The sequence below is a fragment of the Embiotoca jacksoni genome, unplaced genomic scaffold, assembly GCF_022577435.1.
Source record: "Embiotoca jacksoni isolate LCO1_2020_lvr unplaced genomic scaffold, fEmbJac1.0.p SCAF_19, whole genome shotgun sequence".
Lineage (NCBI taxonomy): Eukaryota > Metazoa > Chordata > Actinopteri > Embiotocidae > Embiotoca > Embiotoca jacksoni.
Window position 1 is genome coordinate 5,884,942 of NW_027185329.1, and position 19,740 is coordinate 5,904,681.

The 19,740-nt window shown below is 39.5% G+C and overlaps 1 protein-coding gene across 2 annotated transcripts in view; it reads left to right on the plus strand.

The window, feature by feature from the left end:
• Positions 1–19,740, plus strand: part of lepr (leptin receptor) — a 38,738-nt gene that overhangs the window by 4,931 nt on the left and 14,067 nt on the right. The window contains exons 1-6 of one of the 2 annotated variants that reach the window (XM_069153174.1): positions 10,221–10,380; positions 13,577–13,635; positions 14,654–14,706; positions 16,031–16,258; positions 18,514–18,643; positions 19,401–19,585. In XM_069153174.1, coding sequence (XP_069009275.1) covers positions 13,622–13,635; positions 14,654–14,706; positions 16,031–16,258; positions 18,514–18,643; positions 19,401–19,585 — 610 coding nt within the window. In that variant the 5' untranslated portion in view covers positions 10,221–10,380; positions 13,577–13,621. Of the gene's footprint in view, positions 1–10,220; positions 10,381–13,576; positions 13,636–14,653; positions 14,707–16,030; positions 16,259–18,513; positions 18,644–19,400; positions 19,586–19,740 lie in introns of those variants that run through there. The other variant, XM_069153177.1, reaches the window with a different exon arrangement.

The following is a 19,740-nucleotide window of genomic DNA, read 5'->3' on the forward strand; positions in this document are numbered from 1 at the left end:
GCTGGTCTGCTCGGTAAGCTGCATCCAGCACTGGGGCATAGAAGAATCTTTTTCTGTTTCATTCGGTGAAACGTTTGTAGATAAATTAATCAATTCCAAATTTAAATGTTCTCTTCGGGAATTTTTGTAAACATTGTAAAGATATCAAATGACATCAAATCATGTCAACAATCAAGAAAGATTATTGGAATTCAGGATTTTGTGGATCCCAAACTTGGTTCTTTAAGAAACTTTGGTTCATCAAAGCAGCTGGATCAGAGTGTGACTGCTTTCAGAATCAGTCACAAACTTCTATCACGGCGGGAAAAGCACAAACACAAGTTTGCTCTTTTATCAGATGACGGTCTCCTACTCTGCTCCCTTGTGTTATTTTTTTTGTTTCATTGTGCGGGCAGGGAGGGGACAGCTTACTTGGTTTAAGTTAATAAAATCGGATGACGCACAAGCTTGGCATTGGGACACCTAAGCATTTCCCTCTTTCACCCTTTCTGTGAAATTCTTTCCATGTTAATTTTCTGCCTGGGAAGATGGAAAAGGAGAGATACTCCTTTATAATCCGACTTGTCTCTCAGAGGAGAAAGAGAGAGAGGGGGAAGCTGTGTGAGTGTCTGAGCACAATCTACTTGGTGTGGAAGGAGTGACAGAGCAGTGTGTGTGTGTGTGTGTGCGTGCGTGTGTGCACAAACAAGGTGGAGACTGCACCCCATTGAGAGGCTGTGATTGTGGTTTTATGAGTGACTATCAGGCTCTGATGACGCGGTCGTTGCAGCGTGAAAAAACAAGATGAGAGTTGATACGATGTTGTCATGTAAGCACGTCGTCGTGCCAACTGCTGTGTGCCGTTTATGTCAGAGAGCGTGTAAAACAGAGTGAGGATTGAGGGAGGGAGAAAAAAAGAAAGGACTGACCACAGGATGAATAAGAAATACTCATCTCACCCCCTCAGGCTCTTTGCTTTGGTCTCTGATGCTAAGCCCCTCCACCCTGTAAGCCCTGCTGGTGTTACAGCCAGTTGTGCTCCACTCACATCTGGTACTGATGTGTGGTTTTTGACATTATGCAACCACAAACCCCAACAACACAGCTCTTTGTGCTGTCCAGGCCGGCGATTGTGCCAATCGATGAGTTTGGTCGGTAACAAGACCCATTAAATATATTAGCTGCGGCCGTCTCGTTAACTCCTTCGAGACTAGAGGGCTCCCCAGGCTGTTTTTGCCCTCTCTTTCTCACACACATCCCACATGCACTGGTTGGACTGGTTGGGTTCATTATGTAATAAGCACATAATCTTATTTAAATCCAATTGTGTTGCGACACACATTCTCTATTCAAAACAACAACAAGAAGAGGACTCAAGAAAGAAAATGATGAAGTGGGGCTACAACTAATGATGACGATCAATAATAATTCATCTCTTGACTGTTTTATGTTCAATGAACTAAAGTATGATTTAATGGATAAAATGAAAGATAGTAGTAACATATGGCCATGGTAAGGTCCTTGAGCTAAAGGTGATATCTTTAAATTTCTAATATTGTCCAATCAACAGCCTAAAAACTCAACAATTTACAAAGATATTCAACAAAAAAAAGCAGCAGCTTTGTTTCTGCTAAATCATTTTTCATTTAACAGAAGTGTTGTTGATTCATTCTTGTATAAGCTTACTTATTACTTAGTAACTGAGCAATCTTTTGGTCAAAGAATATTGTGCATGGACCAGGGGGGGAAAGATTTTAAAAGGTTTGTCACTGATTGCAAATTAATTCAAAGAAAAGAAGACATTTCTAAACTCGGCCTCGTATACCGGCGTCCAGGTCAATTGCTATTTTGCCGTGTGGTGTTTTGTGCTACATCGACTGACTGGTTTGTCACTGATTGCAAATTAATTCAAAGAAAAGAAGACATTTCTAAACTCGGCCTCGTATACCGGCGTCCAGGTCAATTGCTATTTTGCCGTGTGGTGTTTTGTGCTACATCGACTGACTGGTTTGTCACTGATTGCAAATTAATTCAAAGAAAAGAAGACATTTCTAAACTCGGCCTCGTATACCGGCGTCCAGGTCAATTGCTATTTTGCCGTGTGGTGTTTTGTGCTACATCGACTGACTGGGCTGCTCGACTCGGTCTCATACTTTCTCTCCGCTTCTCTTGACATTTTCTCTGCTTGTCTCTTCTCTCGCAGGGCTGGATGTCTGGCAGGTGTTGTGTCTCATGTGAAGCTCTGCAACAGAAGAGCCTTTCTGTTAATTTAATAAACAGCCACTGAACACTGGAAAAACACAATTCTGCCTTGTGAAAATATGCAAAGTGCAGAAATGAGGTCCAAATAAAAAAGGTTTTTCCATCAGAGCAGAAACATAAACCTGACAGTGAAACAGTAGAGTGGAGAGATGTGGTGGTTTGGCAGAATACAAACAACCACATTCACATCACATGAAATAAAGCTTTATACGATAAAGTGAAAACGCAAACCATGAACTTAATGTTTCATGGCAGGCTAACACCCCCTTGTGAAGCCAGAGCCAGACCGTCCTACGCCAAGACATTGCCACTCATATCGTCTGTCTAGGCAGCCTAATACAAATTTTAATTCATTTTCACCATAGTGACTGTAGTAAATATGAGAGGAGCAAAGGAAGAATTCAGGTGATGCATTATAAAGAGTGAGACAGTCTATGTAGAGGAGACAGACTAGGGGTGGTTGGATGGATGAAACCCAGGACGGCACTGTTGTGTCACATGTAAAAAAAAAAAGAGTCAGTATTAACTTTTTTTGAACATACGCACGCAAGTAAATTGTCTTCTATTTATATTTCTCTTTAACTGGCGTCACATATATAATGCAATCTACATAACTAATATATAGTGACGGAGGTCTGCCTGTCATCGGTCCTCTCCACTGGTCATGTCCACTGGTACTGACTTTGGCGATTGACTCTTCCTGTCGTTTAAGTATGAGGATGTTTAAGTCTATAAAGGTAGGTAGGTAGGTAGGTAGGTAGTTACTTTATTAATCCCCATGCTGAAGACAGTCATATACATCGTTTTGGGAGCATTCGAAGTGACAGAAGTATTCAGTCGCTTCGGTATGAGGACGCGTTAGAAGGAGTGGCCACTGGATGCTGGCACCGAGACGTATTTTAAAATCTTGCACAGCAGAAAATGGCTGCGAACAAAAATAATCTTCAAAACGTATTCGGAAACCCGTCAAATACCTAAATCTAACCTTTCAGCAAACTTAGTCACATGAGCAGTAGGCAGGTCTGTACCCAGTTTACCCTTTGGTCACATAATTACTTTGTTTATGCTCATTTCTTATGAGACCGTCAGGTTTAGAGATTTAATCACCTCCCGTAAATTCACAGTTGCAAAGATCAGCAAGTTTTATTGTTTTCTGGCTGATGGCTCCAAACTATTGGTCTGTTTTATATTTCAGATATTGGCTGCATTAACTAGAACTCGTAACAAAAGCAGTGTCAGCTTGTATTTGAGCTGGCACAGCCTAAAAAGAGACATGTGATACAGCTGTGCTCTGGAAAAGCCATCAAACTCAAACTTCGTCACACTTTTGCTCATCTTTTGATGAAGGTTAATTCATGAGGTAAACAAGCATGTGTGTTCATACTAAAGCTCGTACCCAGCAATTATGTCTTTTCAAATAAAAATGTAGTATGGGTTACACAAGAAAGCTTTTGCCAGCAGGCAGAGGTGTTAGTGATTCTTCTGGTCAACAGGCTTCTCTCTGTGTGACTGCACTTCTCAGGAACAAGAATATTCTGGGCAAAATGCCAATAGAAATAAGGTCCAAGGTCCTTCCACAAACATGAAGACCCAGAGCTCCATAGAATAAATATTCAAACTATGAACGGGAATCGCCACAAACACAACAGTTATTTTAAAATCGATAAACAACGACACAAAGAGTGAAATGAAAGTACAAAGTGCTTCATTCACTTTTACTTTTGCTTCCAGGCCTATTAGAGGGTTAAACCAGCAAGTTCAATGTTGCTCTGCATACTTTGGCCTTTTCCTGTCAATGGCCTCTTCCAAGGAGATCTCCCAGAGGAAAATGAACTCTAGGAGGACAACCCACTTTTTTTTTTTTTAGACATGTCCAGGCCAGTGGACATCTTTTAGGTGTTTACTGACTTCTCCCTGGCCCAGATCAATGAAAGAGTCTCAGTAGGAGCAGCTTGTAGTGATTTATTTATACATAATGCATATTATATTTGTTATTTTAGGTGGTAAATCATGGTGACGTAGTTTCTAAAAAAAAATCCTTATTGACACTAACCTGGAAGGGGTTGTTATTGTTGTTGTTGTTTTTTTTTTTTTGGGGGGGGGGGGGGGGGGTCTAGAAGACGCCTTATAGAGGTACTTCAATTTTACACACAATAATCAGTTCACTTGTCTTCAGAAGTGCTACTTACCCTGTGAAAAGAAGTGTATTGTCTTCAGTCGATCTGAGATTTCTCAAGTCTAAAATTATTTTGGACGATTAATGGCAACAAGAACATTTATAACAGAAAGCCTGCATTACCAACTGTTGGTGTGGCGTTTGTGCATCTACTGACAGACACCACTGATTTGCATTTTAGGAAGTGTCGGATATAGTATTTTTGGAGATTTAAGTACACTCACTGAATCAGATATCTTGGCCTCTGCTGCTTCTTTAACACAAATGTAATTCTCACCTGCCCTCCAACTTCAGGGAAATCTCTGGAATCCCCTTTTAAGAGAATAATTCAAACCAATGTGTGAATAATGAGGTAATTCCTGGGGAACACGGCCTCTAACAGTGACCTTTTATCTGTCTGAATTTCCTGTCTTATTTCCTCTCTGTCACAGAAAAATGCATTAAGGTGACAGAAAGAAAATATTCAAGTGGAGTACTTCAATTTTCTGCTTAAGTGCGGTACACAACAAATATATTTAGTTACATGACACTGTGGGACATCAGCTCAGTATCATTATGTTATCAGTATCCATGTAATGATTTAACAGCTGACCTCCAATATGCAGTAGATGAGTCCAGAGTTTTACACTGGATCAATATTGTGTCTCTTTCTAACAAACAGCCCTGCAGTATACGACTGTGGCTCAAACAGGGAAGCCACTAATGAATAATTAAACACATGAGGGGGAAAAAAAATCCTCAGGGGGATTACATACCAAGAGGATGATGTCATGCTACAACACTGGTTAGGGTGATGTCATCTCCTCATTTTAAATGCACGCATGATCCTGCTGCTGTGTGATTGCCCTCCCAGCATCCTGTCTCACGTGCAGATTTAAATGTCTTTGATTACCGAAGGATGCAGTGAAACCCGATTCTTGCATAATAAGCAGTGAACTTATTATTATGATGTCCCACAGTGTCATGTAACTAAATATATTTGTTGTGTACCGCACTTAAGCAGAAAATTGAAGTACTCCACTTGAATATTTTCAGTTTATGTTTCTTTATACTTCTGCACTTGATTTCTGTGGCACATATTCCACTTTTCAAAGCAACAATTGGTGGCAACAATTATGGGATTTCACATATTTATTAGGAAAAAAAACTGCTGGGGTCATTGATCAAGCACCGAACTCAGCCATTGGTCATTCTAAAAATTTGAGGTACTTAATTATTTATTTTTGTGTTTGAGAATCCCACACAAAGAGGATGATGTCATTCTTGCACACCGGTTGGCATGATGTCATCTCTTCATTTTGAATGCGTACCTTAGGAGAGGCTGCTGCTGCTGCAATGTGCTATGCTCTCTTTCACATGTCTGATCACTGCACCTCACAATTTATCCTCAGCTTAGGTGCCGCATCGTAGCCTGTCAATCTCATACTTCTACCGGTTACCTTCGGCAGCGTGTGTTTTTCTACAATCCAAAGTATGTTGAGTGGTGTCGACTGTAAGTGTGACTAACTGACTGAAGTATTAAAAACTGTTTAAATCTGTCGTCATTTTCATCCGGCTTCTATGTTAAGTGCAGCATTGTGAGACATGTCCCGTCTTGTGGAAGAGAGCAGCTGACTGTGACGTCTTGTAATTGTACTTGGTAAGAAGTAAGAAAAGATAAATGTGCCAGAAGCAAAAAGAAAACACAAAAGAGTGTTTTTTTTGTGTGTCTGTTTTCTTATTTGCTGCTCCTGTGAGGGGATTTTGGACGTGTGTGAAACCATATGCTGCCAGCCTCCAACACTCATTGCAATGTTCATTGACAAAGCGATGCCAGGCTGCTGAAAATACTGATCCGAATCTATCTCCATAAAATTAAGTGGGCTGTAAAGGTGAAGTGATGTGTCTCCGTCATGACGCAGATCAAGAAAAGCCATTTTCAAATGAATCTCCACCCCTTCGCAAAGCCAAATTTATGCAAGCAGACAATGACGCATCCTTTCTACGTCATAAACTTTGATAGTGACTGCAGGCACTAACTCACTGGTGCGCACACACACACACACACACACACACACACACACACATGTGTACTACTATACTTATGAGGGCATTATGCCACATTAAATCCCCAAAGGCTTACGCTAACCACAACAATAACTGTTCTTAATCTTAACAAAACCTCAGCTGGGACACAATTCGTCCCCGAGTAGTATTGTGACTTTGTGGGTTAGTGCGGTTGCTGCCCAGCAAGAAGCCAATAGCTCTAATATGTTGGCCAGCTGCATCCTTTGTGGACATTTCATCTATTCTCCTGGACTCCTCCTCTCACAGTCCAAATGCATACAAGTTAGATGAATTGAAAACTCTATGCGAATGTGAAAGGTGCTGACATGAGTGTCCTTGCTTCCAAGTCACTCTTCTATGTATTAATTGAATGGATGGATATCTTGGAAAATCCGGTCTGACCCTAAAGCAACTGGTTAATCATTTGAGGAGTGGAGATTTGTTCCACAATCTAGCGATGGCTCACTCAACAAAACTCGCTCAAGTCCTCCAACCTGAGTAAACAAATTGGTCATTTGTCCCTTGCTAAAAACAACTTGGTTAGGTTTAAGTAGAGATCAGAGTTCAGGTTAAAATAGAAGACCTTTGTTGTTATTGTTACAATAATGAGGTTGACATTAAGGTTACTAATGTAACACGGACTATTGGTTTGAAACTGGGCATGAACAGTGGCCTCCCTTGTTAAATCAACCCATCCACACACCCTGACCTCCTCCTCCTTATGGAGATGTATCACCTCTATAACAACATTATCTTACTTCCTTTTCATCCAGTCATAATTACTATAACCAGTGTAGGTTGCTGTCACAATTACGCATTACTACGCAATCTCTTTGCATGAACAACCTATAAAGTTGTTATTTTTTTATCAGAGGACAGTCTCAAAACAGTTTGCAGTGACTAAAGGTCAGTTCTCGTTCACACTTATTTTTATCTCCATAATATTCACAAACAACCACACACCATGCACTTTGATAAACATCAAACAAAACTCCAACAGTCTGACTTGGCAAATGACAGCACGCCAATGTAGCGTATGTATAAGTATAATGAAAGGTGCAGGGTGTAGATTCATACCTCAAGTAAATAAGGATTCCCAATTAGAAACACATCAGTCATTAGCTTGTCAGTTAGATATTCAACTATTAATCAACCACAGTAAACAACACCAGCATGACGCTTCACATACTGCCACAAATGCCCAACACTGAGGAGTCTGACAGCCAGTGATTAAGTGTTGATATTATATTACACCTGACCTTATCATTTGTCACACGTGATAATTTGGCTTGCTTACACCCGGGCAGAGGCTTATTGACAAAAATAAGCTCGCTGATGTGTTGGACACCTTTTAGAACAGATCAAGAGTGAAGAAAGAGACCGAGTAGCCATGCATAACACAATATAAAGATTTACTTTGGACAAGTTACTCATAATTTTGTTTCAAAGGTTCATAGATGGAAAGATTTAATTGAAAGCACAACTCAATCAATTCTTACCAATGGCATGGACCCTGTTTGTGCAATGAATTCAATATTCTGACTCCTCTGTTTCAATGTGGCTGTTCACCACCAAGCAAATTACAGGTGCAATTCAGAGGACAATTTGGGGGGAATGGATGAATACCAGGCAGTGTTAATAAAGCATGTTCTGTATTTTTAGCTGCTTCAATTTCAGGCCACTTCACTGCTGTAAATCTATATTTAATAATAATGCAGACATACTTTCCATTCAAATAATGAACTGTCTGTTTGCATTCATTAAAGTAGGTTGACTTAGTAGTGTGGCCAAGGATCCACATCTGGACGGTGAGTTTTTTTCCAGGACTGTAACAGTGGGCTTTTGAGGTTAAAACAAAATAGAGTAAAGAAAAAAAAAGAAAAGTTGAATGTCAGGCTTATGCTGAGATTCAACTTCATTGGACAGTTTGTAACTCTGTTCGTCCTGCACACCACTGCAATCGACTCACCTCAGCTACAACAAGTGTTTATATGACAGGCGTCTGGAACATAACTGTGAGGCTGAAGTGTTTAGTTTTTTTTAACCCAGAGGGCCCGTTTAGTAGTTCTCTAGAAGTCAGTGGTTTTCCCAAGCAAGGAGGGGGGGTGGAGTTCAGAGGAAACATTTATTGTGGTCAGCAGTTTACTTACCATATATATATATATACATATATATACATATTGCAGATGATAAGCGGGAATGGCTAATTTCTGAAGTTTGCTCCACGTTTTCTTTGAGCTGTTTTTAAAATGTGACACATGTACAATGTTTATCAAACCGTTCTACAGTCAAATCTCAGTATTTTGCTGAGTGCTGAAAAATAGCATCCGATTGTGTATACATTGGCTCAAATTTGGAAATTCAACAGATTACAGATATTTAATAGCTCTGACAGTGATATGACATAATCATTGGCTTTTCCTGATTTTAAAGGCTGCATTATAATAAAGTGGTCATTTTCTGAACTTACCAGACTGCTCTAGCTGCTTTATCATACGCCTTTACGCAATTAGTCATTATAGCCACATTTCTGAGGTTTATTTAGCAAAAAAATCTCACCATGTAAATGCTTAGTGAGAGCACCAATCGTCACCCCAACAATATTGTTTCAATATCAATATCGAGGTGCTTGGTCAAAAACACATATTTATTTGTGTGCATATTGTCCAGCCCTACATGGAGGTGTATTGTTAATATTACAACTACATATTGCTGCTAATACTTCTATATATCTAGATATTTATGGTGCCCATTTACTTGTTTTGCAATATTTTTTCATAACTGTATTGATACTTTCACTTTAAGTAAAGACATTGGATGCCATTTCCAATGTTTTTTTCTGGATGGCTTGTGTGTCTCTATTTGGTAGCTAATTGAGTGAGTAACAAAGATTTACTTTAACCGGTCTGAACCGCACATCAACAAACAGCCAACCTAACATATCAACATATCAGCTGCCTATAAGCTATTACTACAAAACGAAGATCAGCAGCTGTTTACCCACCAATATTCAAACCCTTCTTCTCTGTCTTCTTATGTTTAACTGGGCAGACTGGGTGCTACAAGGACACACTATCGCCCCTGTGCGGCGCGAGGTGGTATTACATCTTCGACAACGTCAACACTGCTAGTTCTCAAAATTATGTGAATAAGTCTACTTAATTTATGAATGTTTTAAACTAAAACATATTATATATTGCATATTTAAGTTAAATGAATAATAAATAAAAACAAATAAAAAGCAAGTCAGTAGATAAAATGACAGTCACATCAAATAGGCTACTCCAAAAAATAATGTATTCCCAAGAGATAATCTTTGGCCTATTTAATGTTAGCAAAAGTAGAAATACTGGGATGTAAACAAATAACCCACATCTCACCGTTCTACTTGGGTAATAGTACAGTAATAACAATTTACAGTGAAATGTCCTACTGGCCAAAAGGTAAAACTCACTACACAGCAAAAATCTTTATTTCCCGAGAGGTTTCAAGCGAAGTTATACGAGGCTACTTCAGTGAATATCATGGAATATAGCTCGGCTATATGAAAAAAATAAACAAAAAATACACAATAGGCTACTTCCAAATGGTTACGCGTTCGTCGTGAGAAGTCGAATTTCCGGAGAGGTACTGAACGCCTCACGGTGGGCTGAGAGCTGATGTCTCTGTTTGGAGCCTCTCCCTCTTCGCTCAGCGTCAGCCTTCAGTCTGGCTTTCTTACGCCGGGCGACTCGGGTGCTCTTTACGTCAGAGACCGGCAGCAGCGTGTGTGAGAGAGAGGGAAAACGTTTCTCATCGCTGTCAGCCGTATTGGACAGTGAGCTGGGACAGAGGGGCGCACATCTCCACGGGGGATTCAACTCACCTGAATGAGCTTGGATGATCTGAAACCTGGACACAAAACCCACAGCCGCGACGTAAGGACATATGTATTCTCATTATTACACGAGTCACACTTTAAACTCGCGCTACAACCGACTCTGATCACACTTCCAGCCTCTTCTGTGACTTACCAGACTCGCTCCTCTCTTCTTTTTTTTTTTTTACACTGAAGTGCGGAATTACTCACCCACTTCTGTCACACTGACAGTTGAATTTGTTTTTCCAATTTTCACGTGTATGGTGTTTTTACATCTGTCATTTATATATCTGCCCCCCGCCCCCTCCCTTAACTATTGTAACACTTAAATACGTGGTAATTAAGACCAAACATTCTTTTTGCATCCGTTGTCCAACAGCAATTATCTGATGGTGAGTTTGTTTATTTTATTTTTTTTTAATTTTTCTTAAATTGTCTGTGCCTTTGGCCTCTTTACACTGAAAGTTTGTTTCTTTCTTTTGCAGTGTGCGTACGATTTATTGTAGGTTTGTGTCCATTAACTTTTAATAGTAGTAAACTTCTCAGGAAAGGAATAACAAGACTCTTAAATATTCATCCTGGTCATGTAGAGTCGGAATTTTCTTGTCAGAAATGTGTTGCTGCTGTTGTCGCTGCTGTTCGGGAAGGTGGAGGGTGGAGGGGAAACAAGCCCCGGCGCGCCTCCGTTTGGAGCAGCTTCAGACTGGCAGGGAGTGAGTCAGACAAGGATGCATGAATAGTTGGCAACGTGGAGTCCTTGGAGGACATGGAGCAGAGGGGAAGAGTCTCATATGCAAGTGGAAAATAGTTTCAGATGGTCGTCTTGATCGAGCCTAACTGTTTCCAAAGTGGAAGAGGAAGCAGGGGAGTCATTGTTGGTTCTTAAAGGAGTGGCACAGGTTCACATGTGTGGTGTGCAGCTTATGATTAATGAGCATCCGTTTATTGACAACTGAGCTGTCACAACTGTCTGCAATATTCTGTAACACAGGTGTAACTTTTGAAATATACAGTTGGCTTATTCAAATGATTGCTCACGGTGAGGCCTTTAAATTGCCTGTTTTGTCCAACCAACAATCCAAAACCCATTAATATTCACTTTACTGTCACTTAAGTGAAAAACAAGCAGCAAATTATCACCTTATATGAGCCAGAATGAGACAATTTTGTCCTTTTTATGCCTGAAAAAGGATTTAAACGATTAATTGATTCCTATAATAGTTGTGATTGTTTTTCTGTCAACTGGCTATTTGATTATCCAACAGCTATAGAATGTATCTTACTGATATGACACCCACCCATGCTGGATACTTATATGTAAAGCCTGTTTTCAAATTCTTCTTCTAATGCTGTTAATACAGTTATACACCTGCAAAATCCCAAGACTAAAACAGCCCATAATATAAATATTTTTCAGTATTGTTTGGAACACTCTTACTCTCTCATTTTGATTGATCCTGGCGAGGCTCGGGTGGAATAATGAAAAAACACCATACACCATTGCTTTTGCCAGAGATTTTGTCACTCTGCTTATACTGTGACAGTAATCCGATTAATATCTCTGATGCACTTAAACCTTTGTAGGCGTTGTTGCAAATCAGTGAGAATTTCTTCATGCCAGTGTTGAATTTTATTGATGTGATTTTTCTGCATCAGTTTGAGAATGTATGTTGTTTATCAGGTATTACATTTATAGATTTGAAAGTTTCTCAATAGATTTTTCAGAAAATGTATGTGTTGATATCCTGAATCAAAATATATGTGTTCTGTAATGGGGGGTTATATTACTCTGATTAAAGCATAAATGTGGATCCGACAGAGGCTGAAAGTTTTGTACAAAAAAAAGCATTCAGGATCCTGCTTACATCCATCTAACAGTGGTGACATATCAGCCTTCAGGAGGTTATCTGTTGGTCAACTCTCCGAAAGCAAAACCTTTACAATAACATTGACATGTAGTTTCACTTAGTCAGTGAGTTTCAAGAACCGAGTGACTGTCATTTTGATGTTCATAATTTCCAATAGGATAAAGTATTTGAAGATTGAATAGGGTCTGTGACATTGAAAAAGATTTAAGATGAACATAACCTGAAGAAAAACCTCTGAATCTTGCAGTTTTGAGTTTCTTGTTAATAAATCACAGGTGTGGCATCGTTAAAGTTTCTGTTCTGGTTAATGTTGAAACTGAAATGTGTCTTTCAGTTTTTATAGATGAGTGAAAACAACACAACGCATGACATGACAGGCCAGTACTCATCTCAGGAGATACAAATGTTTCCATATCGCAGGGTTTGTTTTGTACACCTAATGGCGGTGACAGGTGTCTGTTATGTGGGAACAGATGCCTTTAAGTACATGGAATGCTGGTCATTGTCATCTTTATGTTATTTTTTTCCATGCTGTCTCACCTTGTGCTGAAAATGTTTGTTTAAGTTAATTATGTAGGTTCTTTTTTTTATGATTTCTGTTAATATGCAGTCACTCAAACACATAGATGGACAGATTCTTCTAAACATTGACAAGTTTAGTACATATTTTCAGATTGATTTGCAAATGATCATCTTTATTACACACATACTGAACACAGAGTCTGAGTGCTGCTGTTTTTCACTGCTGCACTGTTTGTCAAGCATATCAATGAATGTGGTTGCTGTATTAATTTTTAATTGAATCTCATTTGAGACCAAAACAAGAAGCAGAAAGCTTCATAATGAAGGGCCATGACAATAAAAAGAAAGAATTGGATGTGTTAATTAGAGTTGATTTCAATTAGAGAGAAACAAATAAAGCAAATAGTCTTTAATTATCTTACTGTGGGCTGCCAGTCTTGAAAATGATTTTGACATATGCTGATGACCTCGTGTGCAGATACATGGGCAAAATGAAGAAGTAATTTCACTGCAGCATTCCCTCGTCGTGCTCTGTGAATTTGTTTTTTTTCATGAACGAAAGGCAGCTCCGGAGTATCTTATCAGTGAGAGTGGACCGTTCTCCCATCAGTGAGAGACCTGCATCTCAAAGCGGATGTGACCGAAAAAGCCTTTGTTGTCTTTTCATGCCACGACTGAAACAAAACTGAATTGACCATCTGTTTGATTCCACCTTTGCCAAGGATTTGAAGTACCCTCGTTTATTACAGTAACGACAAAGGTCTTCAGTCTCGCTCGAGTCAAGATCGACTCACATCTGCTTCAGATGTACAATCACCACAAGAAGCCTCCTTAAAACCTCTCTCTTCTCCTCTCTCTCCTCAGTGAGATTCACCCCAGCCAAGAGCCCACCTAGACCATGCTCACACTATGACCACTACAATGTAAGTATTACAGTGTGGAGACTAATCATGGTGGGAAGTCTTCCCTTCCTGCAGGTGATTCAGTCTGAAAACATTTGTCTGAAAATAGCTGTGACTTTAAATACAATAACAGTAACATTGTCAAACCCTCAAAGGATGGCTCTGAAGGTGCATTGTGGAATTACTAGCCTGGGACTTTTTTGCATTGAAAGTCAAAAAACTTTGCAGAGATTATGGTTTCAAATAGATTGTGAGGATTTGAGAGACACAAATCTATGAGAAAATCTCTTATTAGAGCAGAATTTAACATTGGAGCAGCTGATGACATCATATTATGCAACTATGAGTGAGTGAAAACTAGTTAATACATGAAGAAGTTGAAATAGAGAGATAACAGTAATTAATGGTTTAAATATCCAACATATAACTACTAATAACATGACCAGACTTCCTTAAAAAAAAAAATATATATATATATATACACATGTTGAGCTCATTTTGCAGTGGGGGCTCCACTTGAGACACAAAGACTAGGAAGCACTGCTCTTGAAAGAACAAAGCCTGAGTACCAGCAGGCTCTAACCTCTTGGCACTGCAGCGTGGAAAAGCTGTTAAGGTGAACTACTAACCAGCGTCTTGTGTCAGATGAGTCATTACCTTGGTAGAGAGGTTGTCCCAGTTCATGCAGTTTGCAGTTGAAGTGTGACAAATTCAAGTTCTTTGGTTCTTTGATCACCTTCAGGTCATACATCTGCAGAACTTACTCATGTTTCAAGGTAATTCAAAATTGTTGTCACAAGGAAGAGAGATCAGATGTGCAAGTTTGATCATGCAAATGAATAGAAATATTAATTGCAAAACACACTGAATGCTTCAGTATTTTTGCAGTAACTTGTCTGTTTCCTATATTGCTTACACTTTTTTAGTTTTACATAGCTGCTCTCAGTTCTCTTTTTACTTTGCTTTTCTCTTTATCTCACTTTCCTCCTGTTTAACCTTCTCTCTTTCCATTACTTATCCCCTCTTTGTCTCTCTACAGGGTTCGGTCTGTAATGTTAACAGTCCTGATGCATATTTTGCTGGTGTCCCTTGGTGAGTTTCACATCCAACACAACAGCTGTGACCCCTCAGGATGTCTTCTTCCAGATAGTGCTAGATTTTCTTCTTTAGCTGATCTGTGTTGCACACAGGATTTTTTTTTTAAGCACAATTTTATGATATATTATGCACCAGAGACACACACACACATCATAGAGTTTATGTTTGACCTTATATATTGTATGTCTAAACTGTGCCTGGAAGTGTTTCAACTCAATAATCTCAAGGGCTTAAATTTTGCATCAGTGAGAGGAGTTTAATTTATTTAATGGGTTTTGTGAGGTTTTGGTCTTACAGTTGGTTTGATTTGACATCGTTATTAAGGAGGAAACTGACTTGTTATTCTGGATGTGAATAATTTTCTGGAGGGACATATTGCCTACAAAACTGACAGAAATGACAGAAGTGGTGGTGTAGCAGTCCTCGTATAGTCTTATCTGTAATTGTGCCAATTATAGATAAGACTACAATGTGTAACTTGACTACATTGTCAATGTCTGCATTGGTTGAATGTTGTTTCAGACTCAGGCAAGGCAACATTTCATTGACGAAGAAGAAAACATTTGATAATGTCAATAATGCTCTATTTCATTTTACACTGGATTTAAAAACGACCTTACAATTAGATATGAGGCTGTTTTTGTTGGAGATTTAATACTTTTGACAGATCTGTGAAGGAATTTTTTAGATTTTGTTTGAACCAGTCTTGTATATTGTGGTTTGTTGTTAGTCCTCTAATAGGCAACCTGGAAAAATCAGTCCTGGTAGGAAGGACACAGCTTCTTCCAACCATTGTTGACACTCAACTGTTTGAGGTTTATTGCGTTACACTGGACCGATTTCCCCTGTGTGCAGGTTATGTGTTTTCAGCTCCCAAAATGAAAAGCACTGCACTCTTTTTATCCTCTGTCAGTTTGTTAAACCAACATGAGGACTTTCACCATGGCCCAGATCAATAACATGTCACGTGTGCACTAAGAAAGTCTGTGTGCTTCTCACGTGTTCCTTTTCTATTTATCCCTGAGACACAAACTCTATGTTACCTCACTTTGAAATACAACTACATGGAAGAGGCCTCTGAAAGAATTGTGGATACTGCAAAACCTTTTGAGGAAGAGAAACTTAGAACAGAATAAAAATCTCTCACAATGACTTTCACCTCACGTAGGCAGATGTTTGAGTGAGAAGTTTAAAAGCATGTTGTATTTACCACAAAAAAATTGATTCTGAAAAAAGCAACATTTAAAATGTAAAAACAATGTTCTGTGTCCTGTCCATGTGCTTAACTTTCATTTATTTCCCGCCTCTCTGTGTGCAGGTGCTCAGTGTTTGGAGCCTGAGGGTGGAACGCCTCATTCTTCAGGTGCCCTGGACCTCCCATGGCAGGATGAGCTGTGCTGTGACTTACCTTCAACCCACCGCAGTACCGAGGGAGGAGGCAGGAATGCATCTGAGACAAACCGCTCTGAATCAACCCTCTCACACCATCACCGCTGCAACTTCAGGAGCTCCATAATTGAATCACACCCTCATGAGCCCTCTAGTGGTAAGAATCCTGAATGTTTCCTAACAAATACGCCTCGATATACTATATCTTAGTGTTGGTGTCAGCTTGCCAGGTTTTGTTGCTCCCGTCAGGATTGATAAGACTTTACTGAGAGAGTCAGTGCATAAGAAATGATCAATTTAAAATCTAACATAAGCTTTTTAATATAAATGTATATATGCCTCCTTTTATTGCCTCAACATCAATCTTCATCACGATCTTCTAAAACAAGTTGACACTTAAAGAAAGTTGGTAAAGGTTCTGTCTTTTGTGTTTTATGCCAGTGCAAAAATGTGGCTTTGACAGCAGACGGTGAAATACAGAAACGAGGCCACTGAGGCTGCTTAGCACCAAAGCTTTTCTGCCAAAACCCGTGTTTTTATCACAGCCATCATGCACTCGCATTTGTTTACTCTCAAACAACGACGGGTGGCTGCACGATGTGACCGTGGCTCATCAGAACACCCAGCAGGTTGAGTGTTACTCAGCCTCATGGCTCTGCTTGCAGCAGCGTCACAGGTTTGCTGTATGGAGATGCCCCCAAAGAGCAGGCTGACAGGCTCATTACACTTTAATGGCTTTTTATCTGAAATCCCTCCTAGCCTCCTGTCAGCCTCCTGTGGGCGACCATGTGACTCTTACGCTGTGATCAGTTCCCAAGATAGTCCAGCTCACAGGGATTCCCTGCTCCTTTTTTCAGAGTGCACTCTTAGATTTATTGTTTTCTTGAAAGAAGAGAAAATAAGGGGGTCATTCAGTCAAAACGCCAAAAAAAAGAACCGGTTCAAGTGAGTCATGATTATTAAGTAATCTCTTGATTTTGTGTGGCGCAGAAGGTGGAGGTGGGGTGATATTGACACAAAAGGGAGGTGAGGAGTTTGTTTGCCTGCTTTGATCTGTGAGGCGCTGTGATGCATAAGAACTCGCAGGTTTATGTCTTAGCATTGACAATGAAGCAGCAAAGTTAAAGGTCTGCGCTGTGCCTCCTGATTAATTTATGGAGCCTTTTAACAGCAAGGGGTGATTCAGCTCTTGATACACAAACAAGGTCCACAGAGTATCCTAAGACTATCAGAGCAGTCATTCTCCTCACGTGTTAGTCATACCTATTACATTCATGTCTTTTGTTACTGTGAGTACATAGTTATGGAGGGTGAAGACTGAAAAACAAATACTGAACATTTGCCTTTATATACAGTATAAGGCAAACAATATATACTGTCAGTGCTTACATGTGAAGCACCAGTGAACAAATGGTTGATACAAATGAAAGTTAAAAAAAAAAAGGTGATCTGTAGGCATTTTATATTAGAATTCAAATGGCAGTTGAGTGCACATGATAATTATAAGACTAAAAAGTTCAGGACAACCACTCGTCTTTCCTGGTACTTAAAACATGACCTGCCGCCACCATTGGGACAACCAAATGTCTAAAATAGATGTGGCATTATTGCGCATCATACTCGTGAGTTTTTAATGTCTAGTTTTGTATTTTGATGAATTGTTGCTGTTTTTCAAATCTCACTCTGACTCGGCGATGTAGACTGGGAGATTTATTGCATTTCAAAATTCCCCCAAGTGCTTCTTATTAATAGAAGCCAAAGTTGTTCATGTTGACTGTAATTGTGGATTTGATGATTTGGAATTTTGGCATGTGTTGTCAGGCAGAAAATTAAAAAAAAGGAATTAGGATTTAAGAGGTTAGAAAGTGATGTTTTTGTTGCCTGTGGACTTTCACCCACACTACTCATGTCAACAGTGATTATAATGCTGGTCTGTTAGTTCACCTTGGTTCACATTATATGCCAGCAATTACATGTACCTGCGAAACAGCGGACATTCATACCCTCTTCTACTGAACTTTGTTTTTAATGCTAATTTATGAATGTTAAGTCTAACAGAGAAATGGTAACAACGTGCCGAAGTTCATATTTAAGTTCTCTATACTCCTTAGTCTTGTCACACAAGGAAGAGGGTTTCATTTGAAGAATAATATTTTCAATAATAATCTTGTTTATTTCTTTATATTAAAACATCTATTGGATACAGTATCAGTAAAGGCTTATTCCTTTTTTTTTTAACCTTCATGACCAATATTACCAGGCTGCAGGAGTGACTGTCACCAGATGCTGCCTGCAGACATATCATTTCTCTCACTGGCTTAGTTCTCAGAATATGAAGCCACACCATTTTCTGAGAAACCTGCATTTAAAGGTCGCAGTGTACCAACATGTTATAATGTGATTTCTCGTCAGGCACCTGTTTGGACATACTGTGCAGAATTGATGAAAACTGGGGGAATCTAACTTGTGATCTTCAGTCTCACGGCCAGCCGTCCGGCACGCTGGACTCTGACCTTATGGCTGTCAGCCTGCAGCGGCTGCTGTGAGTATTAAGCTGCTCCCATTTTTCTTTGTTCGTGTTGCGCTTTTCCAGAGTGTGTGAGTGAGTCAGTGTGTTGGATCTGTGTGTGTTTCAGTCTGATTGGACCTTTCCTGACCGCTCAGTGGGGGGTTAAGCATGTGTGTGTTTACTTTGATCAGCAGAGGGGAAGCTGTGTGATATCACGCAGGCTCCAGGCTGTTGCGGGGATAAAGAGACCAATTCACCGCTGATCTAACACACACTTGATAAGAGATGGCAGATAAATTACACCTCTTACATGTTGCACACTGTTCTGAAATGTTTGTTGTAAAGGTACATACAATTTAACAAAAAAGGTTTTCCCACAATGTCGATTTATTAGCTGTTCAGGAGCTTTTAATCATATTTTTTAATCACATTAAGCAGTTCAAATAGAGCTCCATAACAGCTAATAAAAAACCCTGACAGTAGATTGACTGTCAACCTTCAAATCAATGGAGAAGTGTTAAAAAAAAATGCCGAACTCTGAAAGATATACTAAAATAACTTTATTTTATTGGTGAAGTTATTCACCAATAAACTGTAGAAAGGCGTTACCTTAATTCTTAATAATTCAACATTACAAAAAAACACAAGAATCTATAATAGTTTTTAACACTTGTTGAATGTTCAGTGACGTTGACTTTTGATCACATTTTTTAAATTCAGGATCTGATGATATAGTTTTTTTGCTTCACTGAGAAAACAGCAACTGAAGTATTTTTCTATCCAATTCCAGGTCTCAGAAAGACGACGCAGAGGCAAACGATCCTGCATCTGATAATTCTGTTGTTTGTGAGGCGGAGGATTCCTTCACGTGCTCAATCTCTCTCGACCCTACAATGGGCTTTGTCACCGTGGTAACCGTCAGCATCTCTGACGCTGTGGCCCCGCCAGTCCTGCTTATGATACCTGCCCGACCTGGTAAGAAAGAGCGATTTGTTTTTGTTGTAGTCTTTGTTTTTTTAAGATAAAAAGGACTTAACTTCTGTCTTACATTTATTGGTCACAGAAGAAGAATCCACTGGTGAGGAGGCTGAGACACCGGTCAATCTATGAATTGTAGGCTTTGCAATTGA